We start from the raw sequence: 27,833 nt of genomic DNA, 5'->3' as shown, positions 1-27,833 counted from the left end.
ATATTCTAGACACATTTTGTGCACCTAATCAATCAATACTTTTATCATAAATAATCATTTTATTGCTTAAAATTGAGTTTTCCTGAGCTCCCATATTCAAATACATGGAAGCTGTCATTTCTAACACCATTGGCCACCTAGCGGCCATTTCAAACTGGATTCATCTATGTAGATGGCGCAAGTGATAGTTTGCTTCAGAAATTAAAAAAAAAAGTGTTCCAGGTGTCATGTCCGTTCGTCCTTACTTTACTATGGACTTCACAGGAGCTTGACAGAAAGTTTAACTCCATGAAAGTTTAACTCCATATGGAAAGGCGAAATGTCACCCTCAGGGTTCAAATCGACCTGTCAATTCATGGACCTAATAATAGTAATGAATCGAATGAAGATGTGAGTAAGCCAATTTCCTTCTTGTTTACATGTCTTAATAGGTCTTAATTATGATTACCTCTACCAGCACTTGCCGTATGTTTTAGAACATCGTATTCTCTTGTAACAGGATTGCCTGGCAATACCAATGATATTTGTGACACTGTTTGCGAAACAGTGGAGTACAATTTGTTGATGACGTCCATTTTTAGAGCGATATTTTCAGAAAAAGGGCTGCATACACGCTAACCAGGCGATCTCAATTTTGAGATGGATGTCGCAAACCGGCTAAAAGCAAAACCACTGAACGTTGAGATGACCAACTTGATCTCAATTTTGAGACCTAGAAGGCGATCTCAACTTTGAGATGCGTTTGGTAGGGGGAAAATCGCCGGGAATGCGGGAAATAGGTTCTGGAAGAGCAATTTCGGGTTAAATTGAGAAGTATGAAATAAAATTAATTGAATTAGTAAATTAGTTTTTTTATTTACGTTATTTATACAGGGTTTACAAGGATAACATGTGTTTGTTTTGATGTTTGGGTCCATCTGTTTTGTTTTATGTTCTCAGTTCTAATACCCCGTTCCCACGGGCGAGTTATAACCGGTTATAAGACCAAAAGTGGACTCTTAAAACCGGCTATAACTCTGGTTTTGCCCATACAACGAGCTGTCAGATTAAAACTGGTTTTAAAAGTTATAACCAAGTTATAACTGCTCGAAAAGGGAATTTGACTGCTTCACGCAAAAAAATCAGGCCTGTTTGAATCAACAAAATTTTTTGTTGTTCTAACTTTACGATTTTTTGTTGAAATAACCCTCAAAACCAACTGAAACAACTCAAAATTTTGCGTTGAATTGACCCGATATATTTTGTCAACCCTTTGTAGAAATAACAACAAAATTATTGCGTTGATTCTACCAAAAAACGATTTATTGATTCAAATAAAAATATTTGTTGTTTACACGTGCCCACTAACCGTCAAAAAAAAAATGTTTAAAATATTCGTCAACGTTGCCGTTCAGTCTTTTAAGTCTGTTTTCCAGATTTTGCGTCTGTTCCGTTCACGTGATCTACCCATCCAAGGGCTGTCCGCTAAGCGTAGGTGAAATTTCGTAAAGTTCAATAAATTTGTGCGTTAAATTCGTGGCAATTCCGCAGTTTGAACCAAAAATTTCGCTAATCAATGAAGTCGATGCAACAGCAGTAACCTGCTGGATAAATCCAGGGATCAACAGTACCGTAACCACCAGGCCGACCCAGTTTTGACAATTGGGTCCTAAAATGAAGCTTAGATTGCTGATATTATTGTTTACAGCGAAAAAGCTTATTTTTCTGAGCACAATGACCCTTTGTATGACCCCAAAGAGTTTAAAATGGATTTTTAAATCAATTTTGAAAAATTAACCTCGTGGTCCTTCTTGACAGAAAAGTTCCTACTTGACAACTCGTTCCAAGGGGACCATAGTTGATCCATCGAAAAAATGTTGTCTAGTCAAAAAAAAATTTTGCATTAAAATGAAAAAAAAGTAATCAGAAATTGTTTTTAATCGTGTTATTTATCGTTGTACATAAAAATTGACATAGGGCTTTAGTACCCAATTGAGAAAGGGATGCAGCAGGTGCCAGCAATTACACCGCCTGTTACTCCCGCGGCAGAAAATCGTCACGGTTTTGTCCATACTCTCGACGGAACGCGCTTGGTAAGAGCCTCGGCATTCTATCTCAAATGACCCCGTCTAAACGCCCATTTTTACTCTTGTAGACCTCTGCATATGCCTCTGCGAAAAACAACCTCAATATGCTGGATGTGAGTGGCAACACGACCCATTCAACCCGCGGATACAGCTCGTCGTTGATTCCTTCCGGGACGGCGACAGCATTGGCATCAGGTGCGGTTCTGCTTAACTGCACACGAATCGATCGTGCTCGAGATCGTGCTTTAACGGTTGGAGGTGCAGATTGAAATTGTTACTTTTTTGTCAAATAAATAAAATAAATTGCGAAAATGACCATTCTGATTTCAATTCAATGTTTTTTTTGTAACAAATAAATTCCAGGTCTCATTTTGAAAAAATGTCTGCATTGTTTAAACAAAAACTTTACTTTGTTTCAACGAAAATCTGATTTGAACGCACTTTCTGTCAAATTTTGATCAACAAAATTGAGGGAAGATTCAACAAAAAATAGCTTTGAAACAACAAAATATCTCGATTTGAAACAACAAAATGCGAGAGTTGATTCAGTCCAATAATTTTGTTGATTATATTCAACAAAATATTGTCGCACTGGCACTAAACCGAATCGAGCGATTTCCACTCTCGCCGCACTTTTTCTCTCCGCCTTTTTCTGTCAAGTTTAAATTGGTATTACTCGATCAGTGTGTAAGCCAACTTTGTTGTGAATTCTCCATATTGTATTGATTGACGAAAATTAATGTCTGTGGATGAACCAACTTTTTTTGTTTATTTAATAAAAAACAAAACAAAATATGCACTATTTTTACCTGCAGAAATGATCAAAATCATCATCTAAAATCTCAAACGGCATCACGCAAGCGCTGATGCTGTTAAGCTTGACAGAAAAATGCGGAGAGAAAAAGTGCGGCGAGAGTGCAAATCGGTCGTTTCGATTTGGTGCCAGAGCGACAAAATATTTTTTTAGTGACGTTTAGGGAGCGTTCTTTTATTACGTAACGCAGTAGGGGGGGAGGGGGGGGTCGGAGGCCGTGTTACGCTCCATACAAAATTTTTAAAATTTGTATGGAAATTTTGTTACGAGGGGGGGGGAGTGGGTCTAAAAGTCCGATTTTTCGCGTTACGTAATAAAAGAACGCTCCCAAATTATCCTCGCGTTCAACACAACTTGTTACACTCAGAATTAGACTAGATAATTTTGTGAAACGTAGTGTCACATAAGTTGCCGCGAAAATTCGATTTAACTCCTAAACCACAATATTTTGTTGAATCAAGCCTCGTACAGGCTGATTCTACAAAACATTTTTCTGCGTTTTGATATTCATAAAAGCAAACTAGTAGGCTTCGGTTAATCCTTCAAAAAAATATTTGAGCAATTCCATCTCAAATCAGGAATTTTTCTGGTACTTTTGTACCCGACCCTCTCCGATTTCAATAAAACTTTGTAGACATGTTATCCTAGGCCTATATAAGCCATTTTTGTGTATTATACGGAGCCAATTGTACTCGAAAATAACATTTGAGAAGGGCGTAAGTTATTTAGATATTTTTGTATTCTGTAATTTAAAAATGACTGTATCTCGAAGGCGTTGCATCGTACCAAAAAGTGGTCAAAGACAAACTTGTAGGAAATTGGACGGGCTTTCTGAAAAAAATACACTGAAACAAAAATACACGCCACTTCTATGGGATTTTTCAATTTTTATGTTTAAAAGTTAATTTTTAAGGTGAAGTCACGATTTTTTTTCGTTCAAAATTTTTGAGGAAATAGCCTAAAATGTGACAAAAAGACTTACGAAAAATGCAGGATGGTATGTCTCTCCTAAAAAAATACAAAAATCATTCACTAAAACTGTTTTTTTAAAAAGTGGTCTAAACGCCAAAATTTTCAAACACCGATAATCGGAATCGATTCTCCAGACAGTTTTACATAAAAGTCTCCATATTGACCATTGTCCCAAGTCCAATCCTTGCGAAGTTACAGCGGTTTAAAAAAAAATGTTGAAAAAACAGCTTTTTTGGTGGTTTTTTGCATTTTCTATATGACAGACTTGATTTTTCAGTCTCGAAAATATTTTTACCGGAAAGCTCGTCCAATTTCCCATAAGTTTGCCTTTGACAGCTTTTCAACTGGATGCATGGGCTTACGGATATAAGCTTAATTACATTGCACATAACTGAAAACAGAATATTTTTTTCAGTGTGGTAAAAATCTGGAAGGTAAATCATCCTACGTAAATATTAAAACGAGTCAAATTGAAAAGCTGTCAAAGGCAAACTTATAGGAAATTGGACGAGCTTTCCGGTAAAAATATTTTCGAGACTGAAAAATCAAGTCTGTCATATAGAAAATGCCTAAAACCACCAAAAAAGCTGTTTTTTCATCATTTTTATTTTTAAAACCGCTGTAACTTCGCAAGGATTGGACTTGGGACAGTGGTCAATATGGAGACTTTTATGTAAAATTGTCTGGAGAATCGATTCCCACTATTGGTTTTTGAAATTTTTTCAAAAAAACAGTTTTAGTAAATGATTATTTTATTTTTAGGAGAGACATACCATCCTGCATTTTTCGTGAGTCTTTTTGTCACATTTTAGGCTATTTCCTCAAAAATTTTGAACGAAAAAAAATCGTGACTTCACCTTAAAAATTAACTTTTAAACATAAAAATTGAAAAATCCCATAGAAGTGGCGTGTATTTTGTTTCAGTGTATTTTTTTCAGAAAGCCCGTCCAATTTCCTACAAGTTTGTCTTTGACCACTTTTTGGTACGATGCAACCAACCGGACCCTAAGATGACAGTTTTCGTGAGTTGCGCGTATTCACCGACAGATGGCAAGTGGGCCTCGTCGGAGTCCGCCCATCAAATACGAAACTCAAAATTTGCAAAGAAAACTTTTTTTCGTGACGGCTTTTGCGGCACGCTTATTCAACTGTTCTAGACTAATATTTGAACGTGGCGTATCTCTTAACAAGTTTTTAAAGAAAATGATTCCAGAATGCTTATTTTGTCGTTTTAAACCAAAACAAGGCAATGTTTGGCTACACAGAAAAAAATATTTCTGTAAATTTACATTATTTATCATGTACCAAAAGGTATCATGATAAATGATGTATATTTACATTAGGGTCGTTGGAAATTTACATTAGATTCATTGGAAATTTACATTAGTTTTGAAAATTTACATTAGTTTTAGAATTTACATTACTTTTGGAATTTAAATTAGTTCAAATCAACTAATTCTGATTAGCCAATGGGAATGAGAAGCTCGACTTGGATTGCAGTAGGAAAAGGGTGTGGCCTATGTTCTATTTTAAAATGAGTGAAGCGGGCAGCAAAAGGAAATTATGATTTAAAAAAAAATGTTTCACAGGTAGGGGACGCTTTCTCATCGACGGCCAAGTGGAATAACGCTGGACTGGAATCGAACGGACGACGGGTAGAATGTTCGGTGTTACTGCTGCTACCCGCTGCCGACTGAGCCATCTTTGCATTTTATAAACGAGCGGCTAAAGCATCAACTTGTTCAGGGCGAGACTCAGGCAGTGGGCCAGCGAAGTATGAGAGCGATAGAAAGAGAACCAAATATTACTATTTTTGGTTCGGGTAGTTTTGAAGTCAACGTTTGGCAGAAATACATTGGATATATGATTTACATTGAATAGAAATTTACAGGAAGCCGAACACGGGTAGAAATTCATCAGATTTGAGTTTCCATGCTCAACGTTTCCATTAGATTCATGATTTACATTAGATTTAGATTTACATTAGAGTAATTTCCATGACTTTTTACTCTTTACATCATATTTCAACATTACATTGAGTGAGTTTACATAAGAATCAGTAATTACGTGCTGTGTAAATTTACATATTTTTTTCTGTGTAGATAATATCGAAGGCCGCTATCTTAGGCCCACTGGGCCCACAAAACGGGGTACGCTCAGTTTGTATGGGAGCTGTCAACATGCTCCCGGGCTGGATGCAACGCCTTCGAGTTACAGTCATTTTTAAATTACAGAATACAAAAATATCTAAATAACTTACGCCCTTCTCAAATGTTATTTTCGAGTACAATTGGCTCTGTATACGCAAAATGGCTTATATAAGGCTTTCTAGTCAGAAATTTACCAATACATTCAAAGTATGTTTACATGACAGCTGGACGTTTGTTTGCATCAGGTTTCCTATCTCTTTCTAGCAAAAAAATTTGTCAGGCGACTCTTAGCTGGTTTTTGACTGACTGCCCGATATGTCAGCCAACATACTTCGCAGGGCTGTGACAGCTGCAGCTCGATCATTGTTTGCATCAGGATACTGTGACGAGGAGTTCGTCATTTTGAGTTAAATTATATTTTTCACTGGGCCTAGAAAGCCTTATAGGCCTAGGATAACATGTCTACAAAGTTTTATTGAAATCGGAGAGGGTCGGGTACAAAAGTACCAGAAAAAATCCTGATTTGAGATGGAATTGCTCATTTACATGTGAACCAAACATATTGTGGATTTTGCTCGTAGCTGGATTTTCTGGCATCTTCTCACGGTCATTGGAAACGGTCGTGGATAGACCTAGGGGTTCCCAGTTGGAGTGAAAAAATTCAATTTATAGAAAAATTAAGGATTAAAATTTTGCTTTTTTATCACTTCTTCGACATCAGGAATAATTGTTTGAACATGCTCGCAATTTTTTTATTCGGTCGGAAAAATATTATTTTTCTTGAAAAAACTTTCATTCTTAATCACATGATCACCCCTAATTCTGGCTCGATGCCGCCATCATGCGACCGCGTGCTCCGTTTGTTTGTCAACAAAACTGCAGCTGGATGGTGAGACGAAGTGAGGAAGAGATTTTGACATTTTATGCCCGCATCTAACCCGCCGCCTATTTCGTCGGTCACTGAGTCGCCGGTCGTTTCCAGTGACTGAGTCCAGCTAGGAACTGATCGTACAATAATAACTTTTGACAAAGAACTTTGTCCTAAGGGTACTGTCTATGGGTGTCAATCAAAAATTTCGCGAAGCGAAAGTGTAACGATTTGTGTAATTATTTGAACGCTTATATCTTCTTCCCAATTTAAGCAATCCACCAAACGAAAGGGGAAGTCTTAAATTGCAAGTAGACTACCTCACAAAATTGATGAAACTTTGTTAAAGTATTCAAAAGTTTAGATGAAAATAAAAAATGAATGCAGGAAAAATCCCGGCTGCTGATTGGCTGAGAGCACTTAGCAAATTTTGCCTTGTCTCCTGCTTTCGTGGAACTGTCACGCGAGAATCTTGCACCACTGTTGCCACATTTCATGCGTACTATTTAAGCTAGCACTTAGCCTCAGAAAATTTCAGTGCCTACCGTGGTTTCATCCAAGACGGATCCACGGTGGTAATTTTATTACTCACACACATACACGCACACATTGAAAGACACAGTTTGTGCACTAAATTGGGAGTGATCGCGCGAGAGATCAATTTCCAATTTCTACCAGCCTAAATGTGATCCACAAATAAATGTTGTTCTGTCCCTGTCTGTCCCTGAAGTGAGCAGAGTGAGCAGAGGTGATCCTCGCTCTTGTTGATCTCTCCCCGGCTCGCTTCTCATGTACTGTCCACTTTAGATGATAGTCTTAAATAAACCGTTGACTACACCCGACCGTTGCACGTTAGAATAAATTCTGTTCGCGTAATAAAGTGTTTTTAATTGTGCAAAAACGGTGTTTTTCTGGGTCCGAAATCCCCGAACCGACCACACGCGCGAAACGGAAAATTCAGTGCGAAGTGTAGGCCAGCTCGCGAAGAGCGGCCTGAAGTGAACGGTGCAGAAGCGCGCCTGGACAGTTTTGGTGCGTGCTGCGCGAGAACCAACGGACAAAAAGTGCACGGAAAATCCGTGAAAAAGTGCGAAAAAATCGCCAAAAAGTCGCGGAAATTCAGAGCTGAACAGTGGCACAATACACTCAAACCCCGATGGTTTGACACTAACTGTTGTCAAACGAACGGGGTCACGTTTTAGTTTGACACCCCTTTTACACGGACTTCACACACACTACCAAACGTTTGTTTTGATAGTGTTCGTGAGCGCCGTGTAAAAAGTGACAGTTCGTCACTTTTTAGTTTGACTTTGACCAACCAACGGGGTACAAACTAAAAAAGTGTCAAACGAAAAAGTGACCAACCACCGAGGGTTGAGTGTAGTGCATAGTAAGAAGCCGAACAAAGGCGGTGACGACTAGTGCAGTGCGGTGAAGAAGATTTCGCCATCGCGGAACTCACGGCGACTCACGGTGCGCGCGCCTTGGCAAGCGTCGCGACGTCACCATCTCAACCGGTTGGCTGACGTCATCGTTGGAGTCGGTGATTGATTGGCGGTTGGAACTTTCGGAACGGATTTGGCGGATTTCGAAGCAGATTCAGGAGAGTATTTGCACGTAGTACGGTGGTTCGGTTAGTTTGGCTTTTGCGGACGAAAATAAAGTTGGTTTACAAAATAAAATTGCACGAGAGTTTTTATTAGTCTGGTCAGGTTGCATAAGTGTTGTGTTGTGTTGTTCTGTCTGGTCCTCTGGAATTCCCTGGTCGATTCCCCTGTCGCTGCTGTCAATACTGGGTCGTACAGTTCGCAATCTGTCTTGCGCGGTCGCGTCGTGGAACGTCGAGTCTATCCGTCTGTCTCTGGTGAATCTGAAAGTGAAGTGAATGTTATTCAGTTGGCGATCAGTAGTCACGATGGGCGATCTGCAGACTTTGCGGAAGAAACAGGAGATCCTGCTGAATAAACTGGAGGTGCTGAATCAGTTCGTCGAGCACTACAAGGCGGAAGAACACGAGTGCCAGCTGGAAGTTCGACTCGGAATGCTGAACGACGTGTACCAGGAGTTCACGAATCTACGGACGAAGCTGGAGTTGCTGCTGGAAGAAAAGGATGCGGCCAAGTTTGCGGATGCGGAGCCGAAGGTCAAGCAGGAGGTCGTGTCACACCGTGAAGAGGCCAATCTACAGGTGGTACAGGAGTTCGACAACAAATTCTGCAAGATCAAGGCGATGCTGATTGCGAAGCGGCCGGTCAAGGATGTCGCGCAGACAGTTCCAAGCGTTGGTGATGCGGATACCTCGTTTCCGTTGCGCGTCAAGCTGCCTGACATTCATCTGCCGAACTTCAGTGGAAATCTGCGCGAGTGGGTGACCTTCCGTGACACCTTCAAAAGTCTCATCCACCGGAACTCGAAGCTGACATCGATGGACAAGTTCACCTACCTCCAATCGTCTCTTTCTGGTCCTGCGTTGTTGGAGATCAGTGGCATCGATCTGTCGGAAGAAAACTACTCCGTCGCGTGGTCCTCGCTGGAGGAGGAGTACGGAAACAAGAAGCTGATCGTGAAAGCCCACCTCGATGTCATTCTGGATCTGGAACCGCTGACCAAGGAGTCGTACGACGGTCTCAGCCACCTGCTCGGTGAGTTTGAGAAAAATCTGCAGATGCTGGACAAGATGGGCGAAAATACTGCCAACTGGAGTACGGTTATGGCGCACGTCCTGTGCTCAAAGCTGGACTCGGCCACGCTTAGGAATTGGGAGACCCACCACAACAGCAAGGAAGTCCCAACCTACAAGGCTCTACTAGAGTACCTGCGCGGCCACTGTTCGGTTCTTCAGTCGATCAAACGAGCGAAAGCGAAACCGTCGGAACAGCGGCCTCCGAAGGCAGCGGTCTGTCACACTGCTGTGCGGAGCAGTAACCAGTGTCAGTTTTGCAGCGGCCCGTGGCACACCCCGTTCCGGTGCTTCAAGTTCCAGAAGATGACGATCTCGGAGCGCAACGACGCTGTTTCGAGGAACAAGTTGTGCAGAAACTGCCTGAAGCCTGGACATTACCCGCGGACGTGCGAAGGAGGAACTTGCCACCACTGTCACCAGAAACATCACTCGATGCTGCACAACGATCAGATAAGATCCTCCATTCCACAACAGCAGTCGAGACCGACCGCGACGACCTCAGTACAGCGACAACAACCCAGACCACAGAACACGAATCAGACAACACACACTCCAGCCAACAATGCACCTGCTAATACGACTAACCTACAGACTACAGACTCTCAAACCACACAGCCACAAACCACTAGCCAAAACTACGTTGCACTACCCGTCACGCCCACACACAACATCATCCTGTCAACCGCGCTCATCCGTATTAAAGACCACTTCGGAAACACGCTGCTAGCGCGTGCGCTTCTTGACTCGTGCTCACAGCACTGTCTGATGACCAGAGAGTTCTCGCGAAGACTCAAATTCGAGCGACAATCGTCGTATTTGCCGATCCAGGGGATCGGAACGTCCCGTTGCGTGTCGACGCAGCTCGTGCGTGCAGATGTTGGTCCGCGTTCTGATCAGATTTCAGCGTACGAGTCGGAGATGCAGTTCCACGTGCTGCCCAAGCTCAACATTTCGTTGCCGACATCGTACATCGACCCGGCTACAATTCAGCTGCCCGACTGGATGTTCGTGGCTGATCCGGAGTTCCACAAAACCGGTCCAGTGGATGTCATTATCGGTGCCGAGTTCCACGACTTGCTGACGGACGAACGGGTGAAACCAGCTGCAGACGGTCCCACGCTGCACAACACGGTGTTTGGTTGGATCATTTCCGGCCGGCTTCCCGGCAGCGTTCCAGAATCGACGTCTCTCGTATCCGTCGCGGCAATCGACGAGCTGCTGACCAGATTTTGGGAACTGGAAACGTGCCGCACCAAGAGCACGCACTCGATCGAAGAATCCACGTGCGAGCAGCTGTTCGAGGAGACGATGGTTCGTGACGAAACTGGCAGATTTGTTGTGACGCTGCCCAAGAAGAAGTACGCTGTCCAGCGTCTCGGTGAGTCCAGATCAACAGCCATTAAACGCTTCCTGGGACTGGAGAAGCGGCTGTCAGCGAATCCAGACCTGAAACAACAGTACAGTGCGAGTACGAGTACGAGGCCATGGGACACATGAAACGGGTTGCCGGTGACACGGCCGGGGGAGAGTTAGCGTATTACCTGCCACACCACTGCTTCTTGAGGCCGGACAGCACCACTACGAAGCTCCACGTGGTGTTCGTGTCGCACGTCTACCGGAGTTGCTCTGAACGATGCGCTCATGGTAGGACCAGTTGTGCAGGACGACTTACTGGACATTGCGCTACGCTTTCGACTCCACTCTGTTGCCATCGTCGCTGACATCGCCAAGATGTACCGTATGATTCGCGTCCAGCCTGACGACCAGATACTGCAGAGAATCGTTTGGAGAGACAATGGTGACGAACCCATCCGAATCTACGAGCTGACAACTGTCACGTACGGAACGGCGTCTGCGCCGTATTTAGCAACCAAGTGCTTGCAAAAACTCGGTGAGATCGGAGAAATGACGCACCCATCCGCTGCCAAGGTCCTCAAATGAGACTTCTACGTTGACGACATGCTGGCAGGTGCGCACACGGTCGCAGAAGGAAAAGAGCTAGTCGCCGAAATGGTCGATCTGATGGAATCTGGCGGATTCTCGTTGCGAAAGTGGCATTCAAACTCTCGAGACATCCTGCTCGACGTCCCGGAACATCTTCGTGACGAACGGACTCTGCTAGAACTGGACACGTCTGACGCAACCGTCAAGACGCTCGGGCTCGTCTGGGAGCCAAGTACGGACTGTTTCCGTTTCAGATCGCCAAAGTGGAACGACGTTGCCGTGATCACGAAGCGTGTCGTGGCCTCAGACATGGCCATGATCTTCGACCCGTACGGGCTGATCGGTCCTGTCGTCGTTCAAGCGAAAATCTTCGTGCAGAAGCTGTGGCGCATGGAACTAGACTGGGACGCCGCTCTGCCAGAAGATCTGCAGGAGTACTGGCGAGAATACTGCAGAAATCTAGCCGGTCTGGACAGCCTGTCGATACCCCGCTGGATTGGCACAGGCGCAGATGACCAGAATGTGCAGCTTCACGGGTTCTGCGACGCTTCAGTCAACGCGTACGGTGCGTGCATCTACATCCGAACCGTTTCGGCCAACGGCGACGTCACCGTCCGCTTGCTGGCTTCCAAATCCCGCATCGCGCCGCTCGAGAACCTGAAGAAGAAGAAGCGTAAGCAGTCGATTCCCCGCCTGGAGCTGGCGTCCGCTCTGCTGCTGGCGCATCTGTATGAGAAAGTGGCCAACGCCATCAACTTCCGAGGCAAAGCATTCTTCTGGACGGATTCCATACCGTCCAGATGGAACCAGTTCGTGGCCAACCGTGTGTCCGAGATTCAACACCTGACGGAGAGCGGATCTTGGGACCATGTGCCCGGATTAGAGAACCCAGCTGACATCATTTCTCGCGGCATGACACCGATGCAGCTGCAGTACTCAAAGCTTTGGTTCAACGGACCCGATTGGCTGAGTCTTGACCACCAGCACTGGCCGCACGCTCAAGTGCCGAACGCAGCAGACTTCGACCACGAAGAACTGGAGGAACACAACGCTGTCGCTGCAGTTGCACGTGACACCGAGCCCTGCAAACTGTTCACAGCGAATTTGTCGTACACCGTGACAATACGGACGACCGCTGTAATCTGCCGCTTCTGTTTCAACAGCCGTGCGGCGAACAAGCACTGTCGCAGAGTTGGTCCGTTGACGGCTGAAGAGCTCGAGGTCGCTTTGAAGAAGCTGGTGCGCCTCACTCAACGAGAATGCTTCCCGGAAGAGTACGATGCTTTGTCCAGAGATCGCGCGATTCCAAGCAACTCCCGCATTGCTGCGCTGAACCCAAGAATCGTCGATGGAATCCTGTGCGTCGGCGGCCGGTTGCAGCACGCCGCAGTCTCGGACAACCGGAAGCATTCGTACATCCTCGACCATCGTCATCCGTTCACGAAGCTTATCGTCACACACTATCACGAGACCATGTTTCACGCTGGACAACAACTGTTGATCTCTGTGCGTGAGCGGTTCTGGCCGATCAACATCCGCAACCTCGTTCGTGAGGTGATCCACAATTGTGTCGATTGCTTCCGTGTCAAGCCGAACGTCGCGTACCCGCAGCGTCGAGCTCGCCCAGTGAAGTGCTTCGTTGCCATCTTCGTCTGCCTGGTCACCAAGGCCGTTCACTTAGAACTAGCAGCAGACCTAACGACGCAGGCATTTCTGGCGGCCCTCAAACGGTTCACTGCCTGGCGTGGCAAACCGAAGCTGGTCATGTGCGACAACGCCAAGAACTTCGTCGGCGCAAGACGTGAGCTGAACGAACTCGCCAAGCTGTTCCTAAGTCAGCAGTTCCAAGAGGAGATCATCCGCGAAACAGCGAACGACAGCATCGAATTCAAGTTCATTCCCGCCCGCTCGCCGAACTTCGGCGGCCTCTGGGAGTCCGCGGTGAAGAGCTTCAAGTTGCTGTTCAAACGCACGATCGGGTTGCACACCCTGCTGTACGACGAGTTCCAGACTGTGCTGGTTCAGATCGAAGCGATCCTCAACTCGCGACCGCTCACGCCGCTCAGCAACGACCCCGCAGACTTCGAAGCGCTGACCTCAGGACACTTCCTGATACAGCGTCCACTCACTGCGATTCCAGAACCAAACCTCGACCACATTCCCGAGAACAGACTGTCGGCCTGGCAAACCGTCCAGCGGTACACGCAGCAGCTCTGGAAGAAGTGGTCCAACCTCTACCTGTCGGACCTGCATAATCGCACAAAGTGGACAAAGCAGAAAAACAACGTCGCAGTCGGAACCATGGTCCTGCTGAAGGACGAGAACCTCCCGCCGTTGAAGTGGCAGCTCGGACGCGTTTCCGATATCCACCCGGGAGCTGACGGCAACATCCGTGTCGTCACGGTGCGCACAAAGGACGGCAGCTATCAGCGTGCGATCTCTAAGATCTGCATTCTGCCGATCCGTGACAACCTTTCTACCGCGCAAGGGGAGAACTAGGACTCCTCCAACGGCGGAGGTCGAAAGGCCTCCGCACACCAGTTAAGTTATGTGTTGTTTTGAATTTCAAAAAGTTCACCGAATCTTTTTCCTCCAGAGTCGCCACCCTGTCTGCGCCCAGACCTGCGGGTCGTTCTGCGCTCGGAGGCCGTTCAAAAGATCGGAACTTTCGAAATGCTCTGAGGTAACCTGTTTTGTTTCGGTGGTGGTTTTGCATGAAGGATGTTTGCTTGCGATTTCGCTGGACACTTGCCAGCACAGCACGGTTACGGATTAACAGAAAACAGCGCCGCTCAGCGCCATTTCAGTCGCAAAGACTGCTCCCAATTCTGAACCCAGCTAAATCCATTCCACGTTTGGAACTCTTCGAGGTACACACACGCACACGATGACAGCAGCGGAGGAGACGTCCTCCCGGTCCCATCTGCGACGACCAGCAGCGAGCTTGGCCAGCTCGTTCCCAATCGCAGCCCGATGGAGCCAACCCCCGTCATCGCAGCATCGTACACCCAGGAGGCGTCGGGGGAGGCCACGGAGGTCTCCCCCAGTTCAGGCAAGTCGTTTTTGAATATAATTTAACTGATTAAAAAGCACCCTCTCATCTGATTAGGGAGTTCGTATCGCATCGACGCCGACGACGGCGTCACCGATCGCATCAAACAGCAGAGCAGCAGATCACGCACGGCGCCACCCACGCACGGTGGCTTTGCGTTCAGCAGATCATCGTAGATTAACAGCAGCAAGCAAGCAGACAGATGAATCGACAACCGACGTCGGCGGCACGCCGTCGAACAACAACTGCAGCACATCGAAGCATCCACCCCCGCAACAAACAGACGATCAACCGATCGAGCACAGCAGAGCAAGCATGTCAAATCAACACCAGCAGACGGTAGCAGCACATCCCAGTTCCAGCCCAAGTTCAAGGTCGACCTGCTGTCGATTGACGCCATGTTGAAACAGCACCTGGAAAGAACATCAAAAATCAACATTTGGCAGAGAACCGCGACACCTATCGGCCTAGCAGTGTCCCCAGCAGAAGCGCGGCATCCTGATTGATGGTCCAAGGTCCAGTCCTGTCCAGAAAACAGCAGATTTTGTCGAAAAATCGGTGCATTTTCGACTGCAGCGAAATGCACGATGTTCACAGTCCAGCAGAAGAACAATATCTATTGTCTGTGTTCGATCGACGGCCTCAGCCGCGATCGTAGTATATAAGCAAACAAAAAATCTGACTTGACCTAGGGTAACAGCAGAACAGTAGAAGTAGTATATAAGAGACGAAGATAAGAATCAAAACAGACGAGAAGAATGTTTGAATCCGAGTGATTCCAAGGCGGCCGGTATGATCGCGCGAGAGATCAATTTCCAATTTCTACCAGCCTAAATGTGATCCACAAATAAATGTTGTTCTGTCCCTGTCTGTCCCTGAAGTGAGCAGATTGAGCAGAGGTGATCCTCGGTCTTGTTGATCTCTCCCCGGCTCGCTTCTCATGTACTGTCCCCTTTAGAATATAGTCTTAAATAAACCGTTGACTACGCCAGACAGCTACGCGTTTAAGAATAAATTGTGTAGTTTCTGTTCGCGCAATAAAAGTGTTTTAATCAGTGCTAAACGGTTTATAATTAGTGTCCGAATTCCCGAACCGACCACACGCGCGAACAGGGAGGAATTCTGTTCTAATGAAGATCGTCCGTCACCGGAAAACCAGAATGATTTGGAGCAATGGGGTTGAGACCACATTGATAGGATATTGGCCACACCCGGAGTGGCCAGTACCCTGGGGAAGGTTCTACCGGGGGGACATTAATCGAACCATACGACTTGGGGCAATATGGGTATCAAAATTCATGGTTTTTGAAACTGGTAATGAAAATGGCCATTTTGACCGGATTGGCCACACCGGAGTGGCCAGTACCCTGGAGAAGGTTCTACCGGGGGGATCAAAATTCATGGTTTTTTAAACTGGTAATGAAAATGGACATTATGACCGGATTGGCCACACCGGAGTGGCCAGTGCCCTCGGGAAGGTTCTACCGAGGGGACATTAATCGAATGATACAACTTGGGACAATATGGGTATCAAAATTCATGGTGTTTGAAACTGGTAATGAAAATGGCCATTTTGACCGGATTGGCCACACCCGTAGTGGCCAGTGCCCTGGGGAAGGTTCTACCGGAGGGACATTAATTAAACCAAACGACTTGGGGCAATATGGGTATCAAAATTCATGATTTTTGAAAATGGTATTGAAAATGGCCATTTTGACCGGATTGGCCACACCCGGAGTGGCCATTGCCTTGGAGGAAGGTCCTACCGGGGGGACATTTACCGAACTATACGACTTGGGGTAATATGTGTACCAAATTGCCCCAAGTCGTATGGTTCGATTAATGTCCCCCCGGTAGAACCTTCCCAAGGGCATTGGCCACTCCGGGTGTGGCCATTTTCATTACCAGTTTCAAAAACCATGAATTTTGAAACCCATATTGCCCCATGTTGTATCGTTCGATTAATGTCCCCCCGGTAGAACCTTCCCGAGGGCACTGGTCACTCCGGGTGTGGCCACTCCGGTCAAAATGGCCATTTTCATTACCAATTTAAAAACCATGAATTTTGATACCCATATTGTCCCAAGTTGTATCGTTCGATTAATGTCCCCTCGGTAGAACCTTCCCGAGGGCACTGACCACTCCGGGTGTGGCCAATATCCTACCAATGTGGTCCCAACCCCAATCTTTATAATCTTCATTAACACAGAATTCCTCCCAAGTTGGAGCACAAACTGTGTCTTTCAATGTGTGCGTGTGTGTGTGGCCAATAAAATTACCACCGTGGATCCGTCTTTGATGAAACCACGATAGGCACTGAAATTTTCTGAGGCTAAGTGCTAGCTTAAATAGTTCGCATGAAATGTGGCAACATGGTGCAAATTTTGCCTCTTCTGAGAGTCCTCTCCTGCTTTCGTGGAACTGTCACGCGAGAATGTTGCACCACTGTTGCCACATTTCATGCGTACTATTTAAGCTAGCACTTAGCCTCAGAAAATTTCAGTGCCTACCGTGGTTTCATCCAAGACGGATCCACGGTGATAATTTTATTGCCCACACACACACACGCACACATTAAAAGACACAGTTTGTGCTCCAACTTGGGAGGAATTCTGTTCTGATTGGTGCGCTGGAAGTGGGGACGCGAAGTCGTGATTATTCAGGTTAATTTTTTTGTGTGCTTTTGTGTCGTTGTTCGTATGGAGTGAGTGATTGTGTTAATCGAATAATAGCGTCATTGGTGCGCTGGAAGTGGGGACGCGAAGTCGTGATTATTCAGGTTAATTTTTTTGTGTGCTTTTGTGTCGCTGTTCGTATGGGGTGAGTGATTGTGTTAATCGAATAATAGCGTCATTGGTGCGCTGGAAGTGGGGACGCGAAGTCGTGATTATTCAGGTTAATTTTTTTTGTGCTTTTGTGTCGCTGTTCGTATGGGTGATTGTCGCTGTTCGTATGAGTGATTGTGTTAATCGAATAATAGCATCATTGGTGCGCTGGAAGTGGGGACGCGAAGTCGTGATTATTCAGGTTAATTTTTTGTGTCCTTTTGTGTCGCTGTTCGTATGGAGTGAGTGATTGTGTTAGTCGAATAATAGCGTCATTGGTGCGCTGGAAGTGGGAACGCAAAGTCGTGATTATTCAGGTTATTTTTGTTGTGTGCTTATGTGTCGCTGTTCGTAAGGGGTGAGTGCTTAATTTGTGAAGGGAGCGCGTGGTCGTAAAAATATTCGGAGTGAAAAGTGATTTTTTTTGTGTGCCTGTTGTCGTGAATTGTGTGTCTCGCTTACGGGCGGTGAAGCAACGTGCTTGCTTGACAGGATCGATCGTGTTTTTATGTGTGCTATTTCTTGCTAGCAATGATAATATCAGTCCTTCCTTTATCATTGTTGATCGGAGGGCACTCCGCCGGTTGAGTTTGTCGTAGTTATTGTGTTCCAAAGTAACAGGGTGTTAATTGTGTTTCCTGTTTCAGTCGATTGCGGGCGGTGAGGCCACACGCTTGCCTTACTAAATTATTTGTGTCTTTTTCGTTGAGTAATTGGTGTTTTTTTGTGCTTTTGTAAACTTAATTAATTGTTTTGTGATTTTCAAAGCCCTTCCTATATCATCGTTGATCGGAAGGCACGGCGGTTGTGTTCAAATTTTTAGAATAAGGTTTTATTTTTTTGCGGTGAAAAAGCCATGTTTATATAATGATCGAAAGACGCACTGACAATTTGGATCGTCGAGTTAATAGTGGAGCAAAATAACTGTGTGTGAGTGATTTTGTGTGTTAACCATAAAAACTTTCCCATAGCATCGTTGCTCGGAAGGCTCGCTGACGGGTCTGTTATGAAAGTCCTCCCCATAGCGTCGTAGCTCGGGAGGCATCGAAAAGCCAATACCTTATCCTACTAACCCAAAAAAATATAAATCACGTGATGCTTGAAGGAGATGCTGTAGATTCAACGGTCTCAAGCGGTATGTAACGTTTGTAGTTTTTGCTTTGGTCAAATAGTTAAAATAATATGTAAATCTGTAAAACAACTATATTATGTAACATTTAATTGAAACGAACAATACCCCAACCTCAAAGTCTCCCCGGCGAAACGTCAAGCAGCAGATAACACCACTACACTCACACTGCATCCGGCCTGTTCGAGTGTGAGTAAGGAGAAAAGTTGCAGTTGAGTCTTTTTACCGGACGGACGCGTTTTTAATTCGCTCTACACCTTAAATTTTTATTTACCTTCACTGACCCAGTCCACAAACGTAAACGTAAACATATTTATTTTTTTTGTCGCGCGTCGCGTGTGCCCTTATTAACAAACGTAAGCAAAATGCAGTGCTATGTGCCGTCGTGCTCTTCACCTTTCGACCAACAATACCTCTGGAACTGCTCGGGGATCTGTAACCGAAGTTTTCACGCGGCCTGTATTGGGGTCAAGCGTGGCTCCGAAGACGACTTGCAACTACATGTACTTCCAATATGCAGCCTTTGTCGAAATAACCTACATATGGAAATCGACATTAGGAAAATAATGCAGCATCATTTAGAAGGCAGTCATATGATCTTGACTCACATCAAGACAAATGACAAGACAAACCAAGAAGCCCTTAATGAATTGCATAATAAAATCATAGGCCTGCAGGAAGAAATTAAGAAATCTGCAGAAATCGCAAGTCGAATACATACGGCAGTATTAACACAGGCACCGGCAATGGACTTCCCTTAAACGAAGTCAGAAAAGCATTTGAAGACACCACCTCGGACCAGAATCAAAAACTCGCTGAATCATTCTGCCGTATCCAGGAAATTACGTCATCCCACCGGGATGACATAATTAAAACAATTGCCTCAGCAGAAAAATGCCCCTCGGACATAATTCTAGCAGTCCACGATGAAGTGAGGGCCCTCACTTCATCCATCAATAAACTGCAAGACAATGAAATTGAAGTCCGGCAAAAATCACTTGCAGAAGAATTAAACGAACAAACCGTACTGGAAATCGAATCTGGCTGGCGACTTATCGGCAGCAAAAAAATCTGGAAGCCAGACTGGACCGACTTCGACGCCAGACAGCGGACTCGCCGTCTTCAGGAAAAGGAAGCCGAAAAAGCACGTCGCCGCAACCGAAAACATCGTCAACAAATGCAGCACCAGCAACAACAACAATCACAACAACATCATCAGCAACGCCGGCAACAGCAACACCAGCAGCAACAACATTCACATCAACATCTTCGTCGGCAACAGCACCAGACCAACTGCAACTCTGACGCAGGCCGAAACCCAAGTACGCCACATTTTAACTTAAAGGACAATCAACTCGACCAGGACAATGCAAGTAGCAGCAACTTTTCCACTCATTCGTCAACCAAATTGTCCGACAAGGAACTTCTAGACCAGGCAAGGGTCGAATTTTCTGGCCAACCTCCAACTACATCGAATTCAAACTTTATCAACTTCCGAAAAGGGAAACCATCAACCCCTACCGGAAGGAAAAAACGCCAATCGTCCCACCTCTGAATGCCACTACGCCGCAGCCAGCAGAAACGTCATCACAAACTCCTGAATTAACAGACAGTATGTTCTGTCTGGACCCAATGAAGCCGCCCATAGTACGCCTAACTGAACAGTCTGCAGTCGGCGATGGCCGTTTCCTGCTGGCCAGACTCCGCGAAATTAAAGTCTATGACAATCTCAGACTATACTTGGCGTATCTGAAGGACCAAAAACTGGACGTCTGCATAGACGGAATAACAGTAACCAGCATGCATGTCTTTTTTGCATCCAATGGCCTGCCTTCTGAACCTGAACATCTTATGAACATCTTCATGGAATACAACTCAACAATTGGAATTTCACCTAAGCAAACCCTCACCGACCTGGAAACCTACAGGAAATATGTAACAAACAAAAGACTTCAATACCTGCAGCACTCGCGCGAAACCGCCAACAAATTCTACCTGCCGACTACATCGTCGAATTTTTACAAGCATTGACGCCTTCTAACACGGAAGAAGAAATGACACCCTCGCAAGGGGCAGTAAGTACTATTAATAATTTAAGTATGTCTCCAAAAATTTCTTCAACGGAACAACAGAATGCGAATGAAATTCTAATTTATTGTCAGAATTTCAATCGCATGAAAAGCCCAGGCAAAATGAAGGAAATTTCTTTAAACATTCTCTCACATTCTTTCGACATTATTCTTGGAACTGAAACTAACTGGGACGAAAGCGTCCACCCTGAAGAAATTTTTGGAAACAATTATTTTGTATTCCTAGGCAATAGAAATTTAAATCTAAGTAGGAAAAAGTCAGGAGGCGGCGTCCTCTTAGCCATAAATGCCAGACTTAATCCAAAAGAAATTGTAACTGAAAAACATTTTCAATTTGAACAAGTCTGGGCCAAAGCAACTATTGCAGGCCAAGTACACATTTTTGCATCAGTATACTTTCCGCCGGACCATGCAAATAAACAGTCGTATGAACTATTCTTTAAAACAGTAGAAATCATAACATCAAAATGGAACCGGAAGTAAAACTTCACATTTATGGCGACTTTAATCAAAGCAAAGTCGAATTTATATCTGACCAAGAAAATGAAGCAATTCTTCTCCCAGTCATTGGGGAAAATGAAACATTGCATTTTCTCTTTGACAATATTGCAAATTATGGACTTTTCCAAATTAATCATGTAAAAACCAAAGAAATTCATTTTTAGACCTTTTATTCACTAACTGTATTGAAGACTTTCATGTACAAGAATCTGTAACCCCCCTTTGGAAGAATGAAGTCTTCCATACAGCAATTGAATATTCTATTTATGTCCATAAAACACTTTGCCCATTGACTGGGAATATGAAGAAGTCCTGGAATAACGTCATGATTCGAATTCCCGGACGCTTCGAAACCCGGACACTTCAACTTGTTTTATCAATTATTTGGATACAAGTTCGCATTATGAATGTCAAAACTGTGTTATTTGATGAATTCTAACATCAACTTTCATTTAAAGTTTGTTTGAACGCTGTAAATAATGCCAAAACAATAAAATAAAATAAAAGTATAAGTTTACAAAAATGCGAAACATTTCAACGGAAATATTTCATAGGCGTCCGAAGCACCGGGAAGGCAAAGCAGAAATTTATGTTTTTGATTTTCTTAAATTCCAGCCATTTTTATATAAACTATCGATTGTTTTGATGTTAACAGCATATTTGAGACCTAAAGAATGCCATTCACCAACATTTAAGTCCAAATTTGTGCGATTCATAAGCAAAATCGAGTGTCCGGAATTCGAAGCAAAAGTGTCCGGATTTCGAATCAGCTTTATCAGTGTCGGGATTCGAAGCACAACGAGTCATTTTAATTTACAAATTGTGATGAAAAATTGTTAGAAAAGACATATTTTGCGTGCATTTTCTTGAAACTGACTGTTTATACTACATCCTGATGATATTTCTACATTTCCAACTTATTACAAGATTGTTTTGCCAGCTATAACAAAAATAATATGGTACTAAGTGTCCGGGTTTCGAATCATGACGTTACAATAAAACAAACTTTGTAGAAGCCAAACGTAAACTACTTGCAATTGACTGGCAAAATTTATTTAATAATGAAGGAAATGTCGACGAATTAGTAGGAAAATTCTATACGGAAATTAACACTATAACATCTGAAACCGTACCTACTAGAAGAAGACGACGTAATAACACAGGCAATAAATACCCAGTGTGGTTCACTCCACAACTAAGAAATTTAAAAATAGAAAACAAAAAGCCTACAAACTATACAGAAACAATACAAATGACACAAATCTTCTGAATTATCTGAATATTTCCGACCAATTTTTCGGCACTCAATTCTGCCAACGAAGAATATAATAGTAAAGTCGAATCTGAAGTCAAATCATGCCCGAAAAATTTCTTTAATTACGTAAAATCCAAATCCAAAAGTAGTAACTTCCCATCGCAAATGCAACTGGACGAAAATGTAGGCAGTAACTCAAAAGAAATTTGCAATCTTTTTCAAAATTTTTCAAAGAAGTATACACCTCATTTTCCGAAGAAGACCGCGACCGCGACTATTTTTCATATATACCAGAATTTCCAAATGACGTCTCAGTCAATTCTTTGTCAGAAACGGAAGTACGCCAGGCATTGAAGGACTTAGACTCATCAAAGGACCAGGACCCGACGGAATAGCACCTGCATTCCTAAAGAACCTTGCAGAAGAATTGACATTTCCACTGCATTATCTCTTCAACATGTCAATAAATACTGGAAAATTCCCACAAACATGGAAAAAGTCTTTTTTGGTGCCTATTTTCAAATCAGGCCCAAAATCAGACATACGTAATTATCGCGGAATTGCCCTTTTGTCTTGCATTCCAAAACTTTTCGAATCTATTATAAATGAAAAAATCTTTCAGCAAGTAAAAAACCGCATCACATGTAAACAGAACGGCTTTTTAAAGGCCGCTCTACTAGCACCAACCTTTTAGAATTTGTAAATTTTACACTGAATGCAATGCATAATCGCAATTTCGTAGAAGCAATTTACACAGACTTTAGTAAGGCATTTGACAGAATCGACATACCATTATTAATCTTCAAACTGCAGAAAATTGGAATTCAACAGAATCTTTTGGAATGGCTTAAGTCATATTTGACTAAGCGCGAACAAATTGTTCGCTTCCAAAATGTACTATCGGAATCAATTCACGTCACCTCTGGGGTTCCGCAAGGATCCCATCTAGGACCACTTCTTTTCATCTTGTATGTAAACGACATTTCCTTCATTCTTAAAAAAATTAACGTACTTGTATATGCAGACGACATGAAATTGTATATGGAAATAGGAAATGCCAACGACAGTCATGTATTCCAAAACGAAATTAATCTTTTCTACACATGGTGTAGTAAAAGCCTACTCCAATTGAATGTAAATAAATGTAATTCCATTGCCTTCAGCAGAAAACATGAAACACCAAACATAACAGTATTATTAGGAAACCAACCAGTAGAAAAATGCAAAGTAGTACGTGATCTAGGTGTCATCCTAGACTCACAACTAACTTTGTAGAACACTATAACACAATAATAAACAAGGCAAAAAGTACATTAGGCTTTATAAAGCGCTTTGCATTCAACTTCCAGGACCCGTATACTATTAAATTACTCTATATAACGTATGTCAGGCCACTCTTGGAATACTGTAGTATCGTCTGGAATCCATACTATCCCGCATAAAATTATATGATGATTTGCACTGTTAAAACCATGCAGTTACAATAGATATCATAATATCTATGGTAAGTTTATTGTTGACTTTTTCGAACTTTATTGGAATGAAGATAGAGCTACCTTAAAATTCATGATTACAGCAAATATTATGGTTCTGTTATTGGAAATCTCATAATGCATTTTTTTCAATTATTTTTTACAGTAAGTTTCATTGTTATATTTTAAATACAAAACATCACAATCTACGTTGACAAGCTCAAATCAAATAAAATCAAATTATTAAAATATTAAAGTACTTAAATATTAAAATATTAAACTATTTTCATTTAAAAAGTATTGAAATACTAAAATATTAAACTATTTTTATAAAAAATATTTTGAAAAATTAAGATGTTAAAAAATTGAAACATTGAAATATTAAAAATAAATAAATTTTAAAATATTAAATATCAAAGAGTCGAAAATAGAAATATTTCAGTAATAAAATATTCGTAAAATAATTATATGGCAACACAAAAAATATTAGATTTTTTCGAAATTTTAACATTTTAGAATTAAATGTTGTTTGATTGCTTCTACACATTGTGAAGTTTTGATACTCTGACACTTTATATTTTTTGATTTTATTACACTCAAACTCCGATGGTTTGACACCAACTGTTGTCAAACCAACGGGGTCACTTTAGTTTGACACCCTTTTACATGGAGTTCACATACACTACCAAACGTTTGTTTTGATAGTGTGCGTGAGCGCCGTGTAAAAAGAGACAGTTTATCGCTTTTCAGTTTGTTTTTTTAAACGAAATAGTGACCAACCACCGGGAGTTGAGTGTATTGAAACATTTAAACATTTAAACATTTAAACATTTAAACATTTAAACATTTAAACATTTAAACATTTAAACAATTAAATATATAAACTTTTTTTCGAAAAATAAATATTACTGCGGGCGTTAATAATTAGAGTTCACGCGCGGCGATACGACCGCAAGATAATGGTCGCATGACAGCCGCATGACAACCGCAGAACAATTTTTTGTCTGTTGTCAAAGGTTGCCTTGAGTTTTCAGCTGACTTTTTGGAAAATATTCAAAACAAACCAAGTTGACAGCCAAATCAATGCATAATTTCAGTTCAACTTGCTGATTTTTACCCTGCGGAAGTTAGGCGGCAATAATCTCCTGTAACTCACAGCGATGGAGAAACGTGATTTTATCTCGCAATAAGCAATAATAAGTATCAACAAACGAACCTACCCTGTCACGGCGTTCTAGCAGGATTCTAGCAGAGTTCTTACAGAGCTGGATATTCTTACAGAATTCTAGCAGAAATGTTCGACCGTTCTAGCAGGATTCTGACAGAACCAGCTTTGCTAGAGTATTTCGTGACTGGGTAACATGACACTTAATATGTGCAGCCGTCGCTCTTGCAACGGACACACCATTACACTGAACCCGTGCGACGCTCCTGAAACGAACGCACCATAGTTGAGCGAGCTGTCAAAGTTTTCACTCGCGCGTGCTCGATCCTGTCTGTGTCTGTATTCGGTCGCAGTGTTAACCGAAATTTTCAACGGTAAATCGCGTGTGCTCGTGAAAAAGTAACATCCAGCGGTTGGCCTCAGGATTCTGAATGCGTTCCTGGTGTTGGACACATCCGCCGGGTGTTCGAACTGTTCCGACGATGGCGAAGAGTTTTGCTTTAAAACAACGAATGTTTCAGGTGGGTTATATTTGCGGAGGGCGGAATCCCGTCCCACGGCATACATTTTCTTTTGCCTGCTTGAGCTGCTTGGATATTGGCTGATGCATGAAGTGATTTGTTCATCTTTTTTCGGCACACTCAACAAACGTCAAACCAAACAAAATTGCTGCCGGATCTTTTCCGGGAGAGATCCGGAAAAGATCCGGCAGCAATTTTTACTGATTTGACATTTGCTGAGGATGCCGAAAAGTTTTTGTGTTACTCTCGCAAAAGACAATTAGGTTTTACAGCGTGACGTCACGAGCGCACACACATTTTTACTTAGACACACGTGCAAAAAAAGTAATCAGTGCAGCCGAACTGTCAAATTTCTAACCTAAAAATCGAGTCGGCGTAAAACCTAATTAGGTTTTACGCCGACTCGATTTGGAGGATAGAAAAGAGTGCACAGTTCGATGCGGTCGTCGATTTTGTTCGGTGAAATTCGTCGACAATCGACGAAGACCATGTAAACAGTGCACACGAGCTGTCAAATGACGTCACGGCGTAAAACCTAATTAGGTTTCACAGCTTGACATCATGAGCGCACACGCACACACATTTTTACTGACACACGTGTAAAAAATGTAAACAGTAAAGGCAAGCTGTCAAATTTCTAACCTTAAACTCGAGTCGGCGTAAAACCTGATTGGCTGATGCAAGAAGTGATTTGTCTTCATTTTTCGACTCTCCCAACCAACGTCAAACCACTCAAAATTGCTGTCGGATCTTTTCCGGAAGAGATCCGGCAGCAAGTTTGTACTGATTTACGTTTGCTGCGGGTGCCGAAAAGTTTGGTTATGTTGCTGCATGTAAAAACAATACGATCATTTAGTGTTTTTATTCAACAGGGAACATTTCGCCTACGGGGTGAACTTCGCGCTCGATTTGGACGAGGAAAGCCGCAACAGAATCACTCGACAAGATCGCCAAGAAGTTGGCTTTTCTACAAGGACGATCGTGGATGGCGTGTGGCCCAATTTGTGCTGCCGGGGAGTACCAGTCCGGTCGCAATCATCAGACGATAGAGGAACATCATTGCACATGGGTCAAATGATCACCAAGGGAACATTCCCAACACAACCGGGTAAGCAGGAACGAAAAAGAACAGATCGTGAAGTTCAAAAAAATCGTGAAGAACCTATTTATCATTTTTTTTTTGTTGAATAAATTTAATAATTTGGATACGAAAATTTGAATGCAATTTAAAATAACAAACGTTTCAGTAATGTTTAATTAATGTTGTGTTTCATTTGTTTTATTTTTTTGCATAATGTTTTATTGAATTTAAGAAATTAAGAATTTAAGAAATTAAGATTTTAGGATTTAAGAATTATAGTATTCAAAAATTAATGAATCTTAGAAAAATAAATTGGAAATTCCGATTTTTTTTAAATGCTGAGATTAATTATAATTTTTAATAATAATAATATTAGCATCTAATAACTTAATTATTTTTAGAATTTAAGAATCAAATAACACCGAACTACGAATTTTTTGTGTAGGTTCAACTCGAGCGGGAGCATAAAACTTGCGCAACTTTTTTTTTACCGCGTTCGTTCTGAGCTTTGTACCCAGCGTTATGAAAAATGTTTGATTTTATCCTTTACTTAATTGTCTTCTCATTTTAAGCACTAACGAAACCAGCAAATCAATCCGGAGTCTCCAGTCGACAAAAAGGAGCCGGTGGTCAGTTTAAACGCACCATGACATCACCCATCCGAGGAGAAACAAGAATCGGTCGCGATCGAGATCGAAAGCGAAAGAAAGCGGCTTCGTTTTGGTGTTTGCAAAACTCTAGAGAAGACATTATCAATTAACAATTGAAAAAAACAAAGTTATTCAATGTTGAATGTAAATAAATTACAATGAATAATATAAAAGTACTGTAAAACATACTGTATTTACTATTTATTTTAATGTCCGAATATTGTTGTCACAGTACAATTTAGTAGGAACAAACCATGAAAACAATAATTTTACTGTGTAATTCATTGTAATGCTTATTAGTTTTATTGTCCGCATATAGTTTTACCGCATCATTCAGTAGATAAGAAACCATGAAGAACTGTAAATTGACTGTGCATTGCATTGTAATGCTTGCTGTATTTATTATTAATGCATGATGTTTTCTATAGTCAGGACGAGTTTTTGGATGAAAATGCAACATTAGATTAACAGTAAAATGCGTCGTATTTGGAAAAAAATTGCATGGAAAAATTTCGAAATTTTTATGGTACCGGTGCATAACAACCCCCCTTTTTTATGGTAAAGTCCCAAAATACGACGCAAATTATCTTAAAAA

The 27,833-nt window shown here is 42.7% G+C and overlaps 2 protein-coding genes across 3 annotated transcripts in view; one reads left to right on the top strand and one right to left on the bottom strand.

Annotated features, from left to right (window-relative positions):
- LOC6052820 (SCY1-like protein 2) overlaps nucleotides 1-580 on the bottom strand; it is a 186,691-nt gene extending 186,111 nt beyond the window's left edge. The window contains exon 1 of the mRNA XM_038255603.1: nucleotides 449-580. The gene's annotated coding sequence lies outside the window, so the exon portion shown is untranslated. The remainder of the gene's footprint in view (nucleotides 1-448) is intronic.
- LOC119767301 lies at nucleotides 199-27,361 on the top strand. Of its 2 annotated transcripts, none has more exons than XM_038255613.1 (3): nucleotides 199-390; nucleotides 26,380-26,615; nucleotides 27,161-27,361. In XM_038255613.1, the coding sequence occupies exons 1-3, from the start codon at nucleotides 320-322 to the stop codon at nucleotides 27,346-27,348; spliced, it is 495 nt and encodes a 164-aa protein (XP_038111541.1). In that variant the 5' UTR covers nucleotides 199-319; the 3' UTR covers nucleotides 27,349-27,361. The 2 variants fall into 2 exon arrangements, 1 of the variants encoding a protein (XP_038111541.1); XR_005277441.1 differs by lacking the exon at nucleotides 199-390 and adding an exon at nucleotides 25,305-25,507.
- Nucleotides 27,362-27,833: the final 472 nt, after the last annotated feature.

The sequence above is a fragment of the Culex quinquefasciatus genome, chromosome 1 (assembly GCF_015732765.1).
Source record: "Culex quinquefasciatus strain JHB chromosome 1, VPISU_Cqui_1.0_pri_paternal, whole genome shotgun sequence".
Classification (NCBI taxonomy): domain Eukaryota; kingdom Metazoa; phylum Arthropoda; class Insecta; order Diptera; family Culicidae; genus Culex; species Culex quinquefasciatus.
This window is presented reverse-complemented; position numbering and strand designations above follow the sequence as displayed.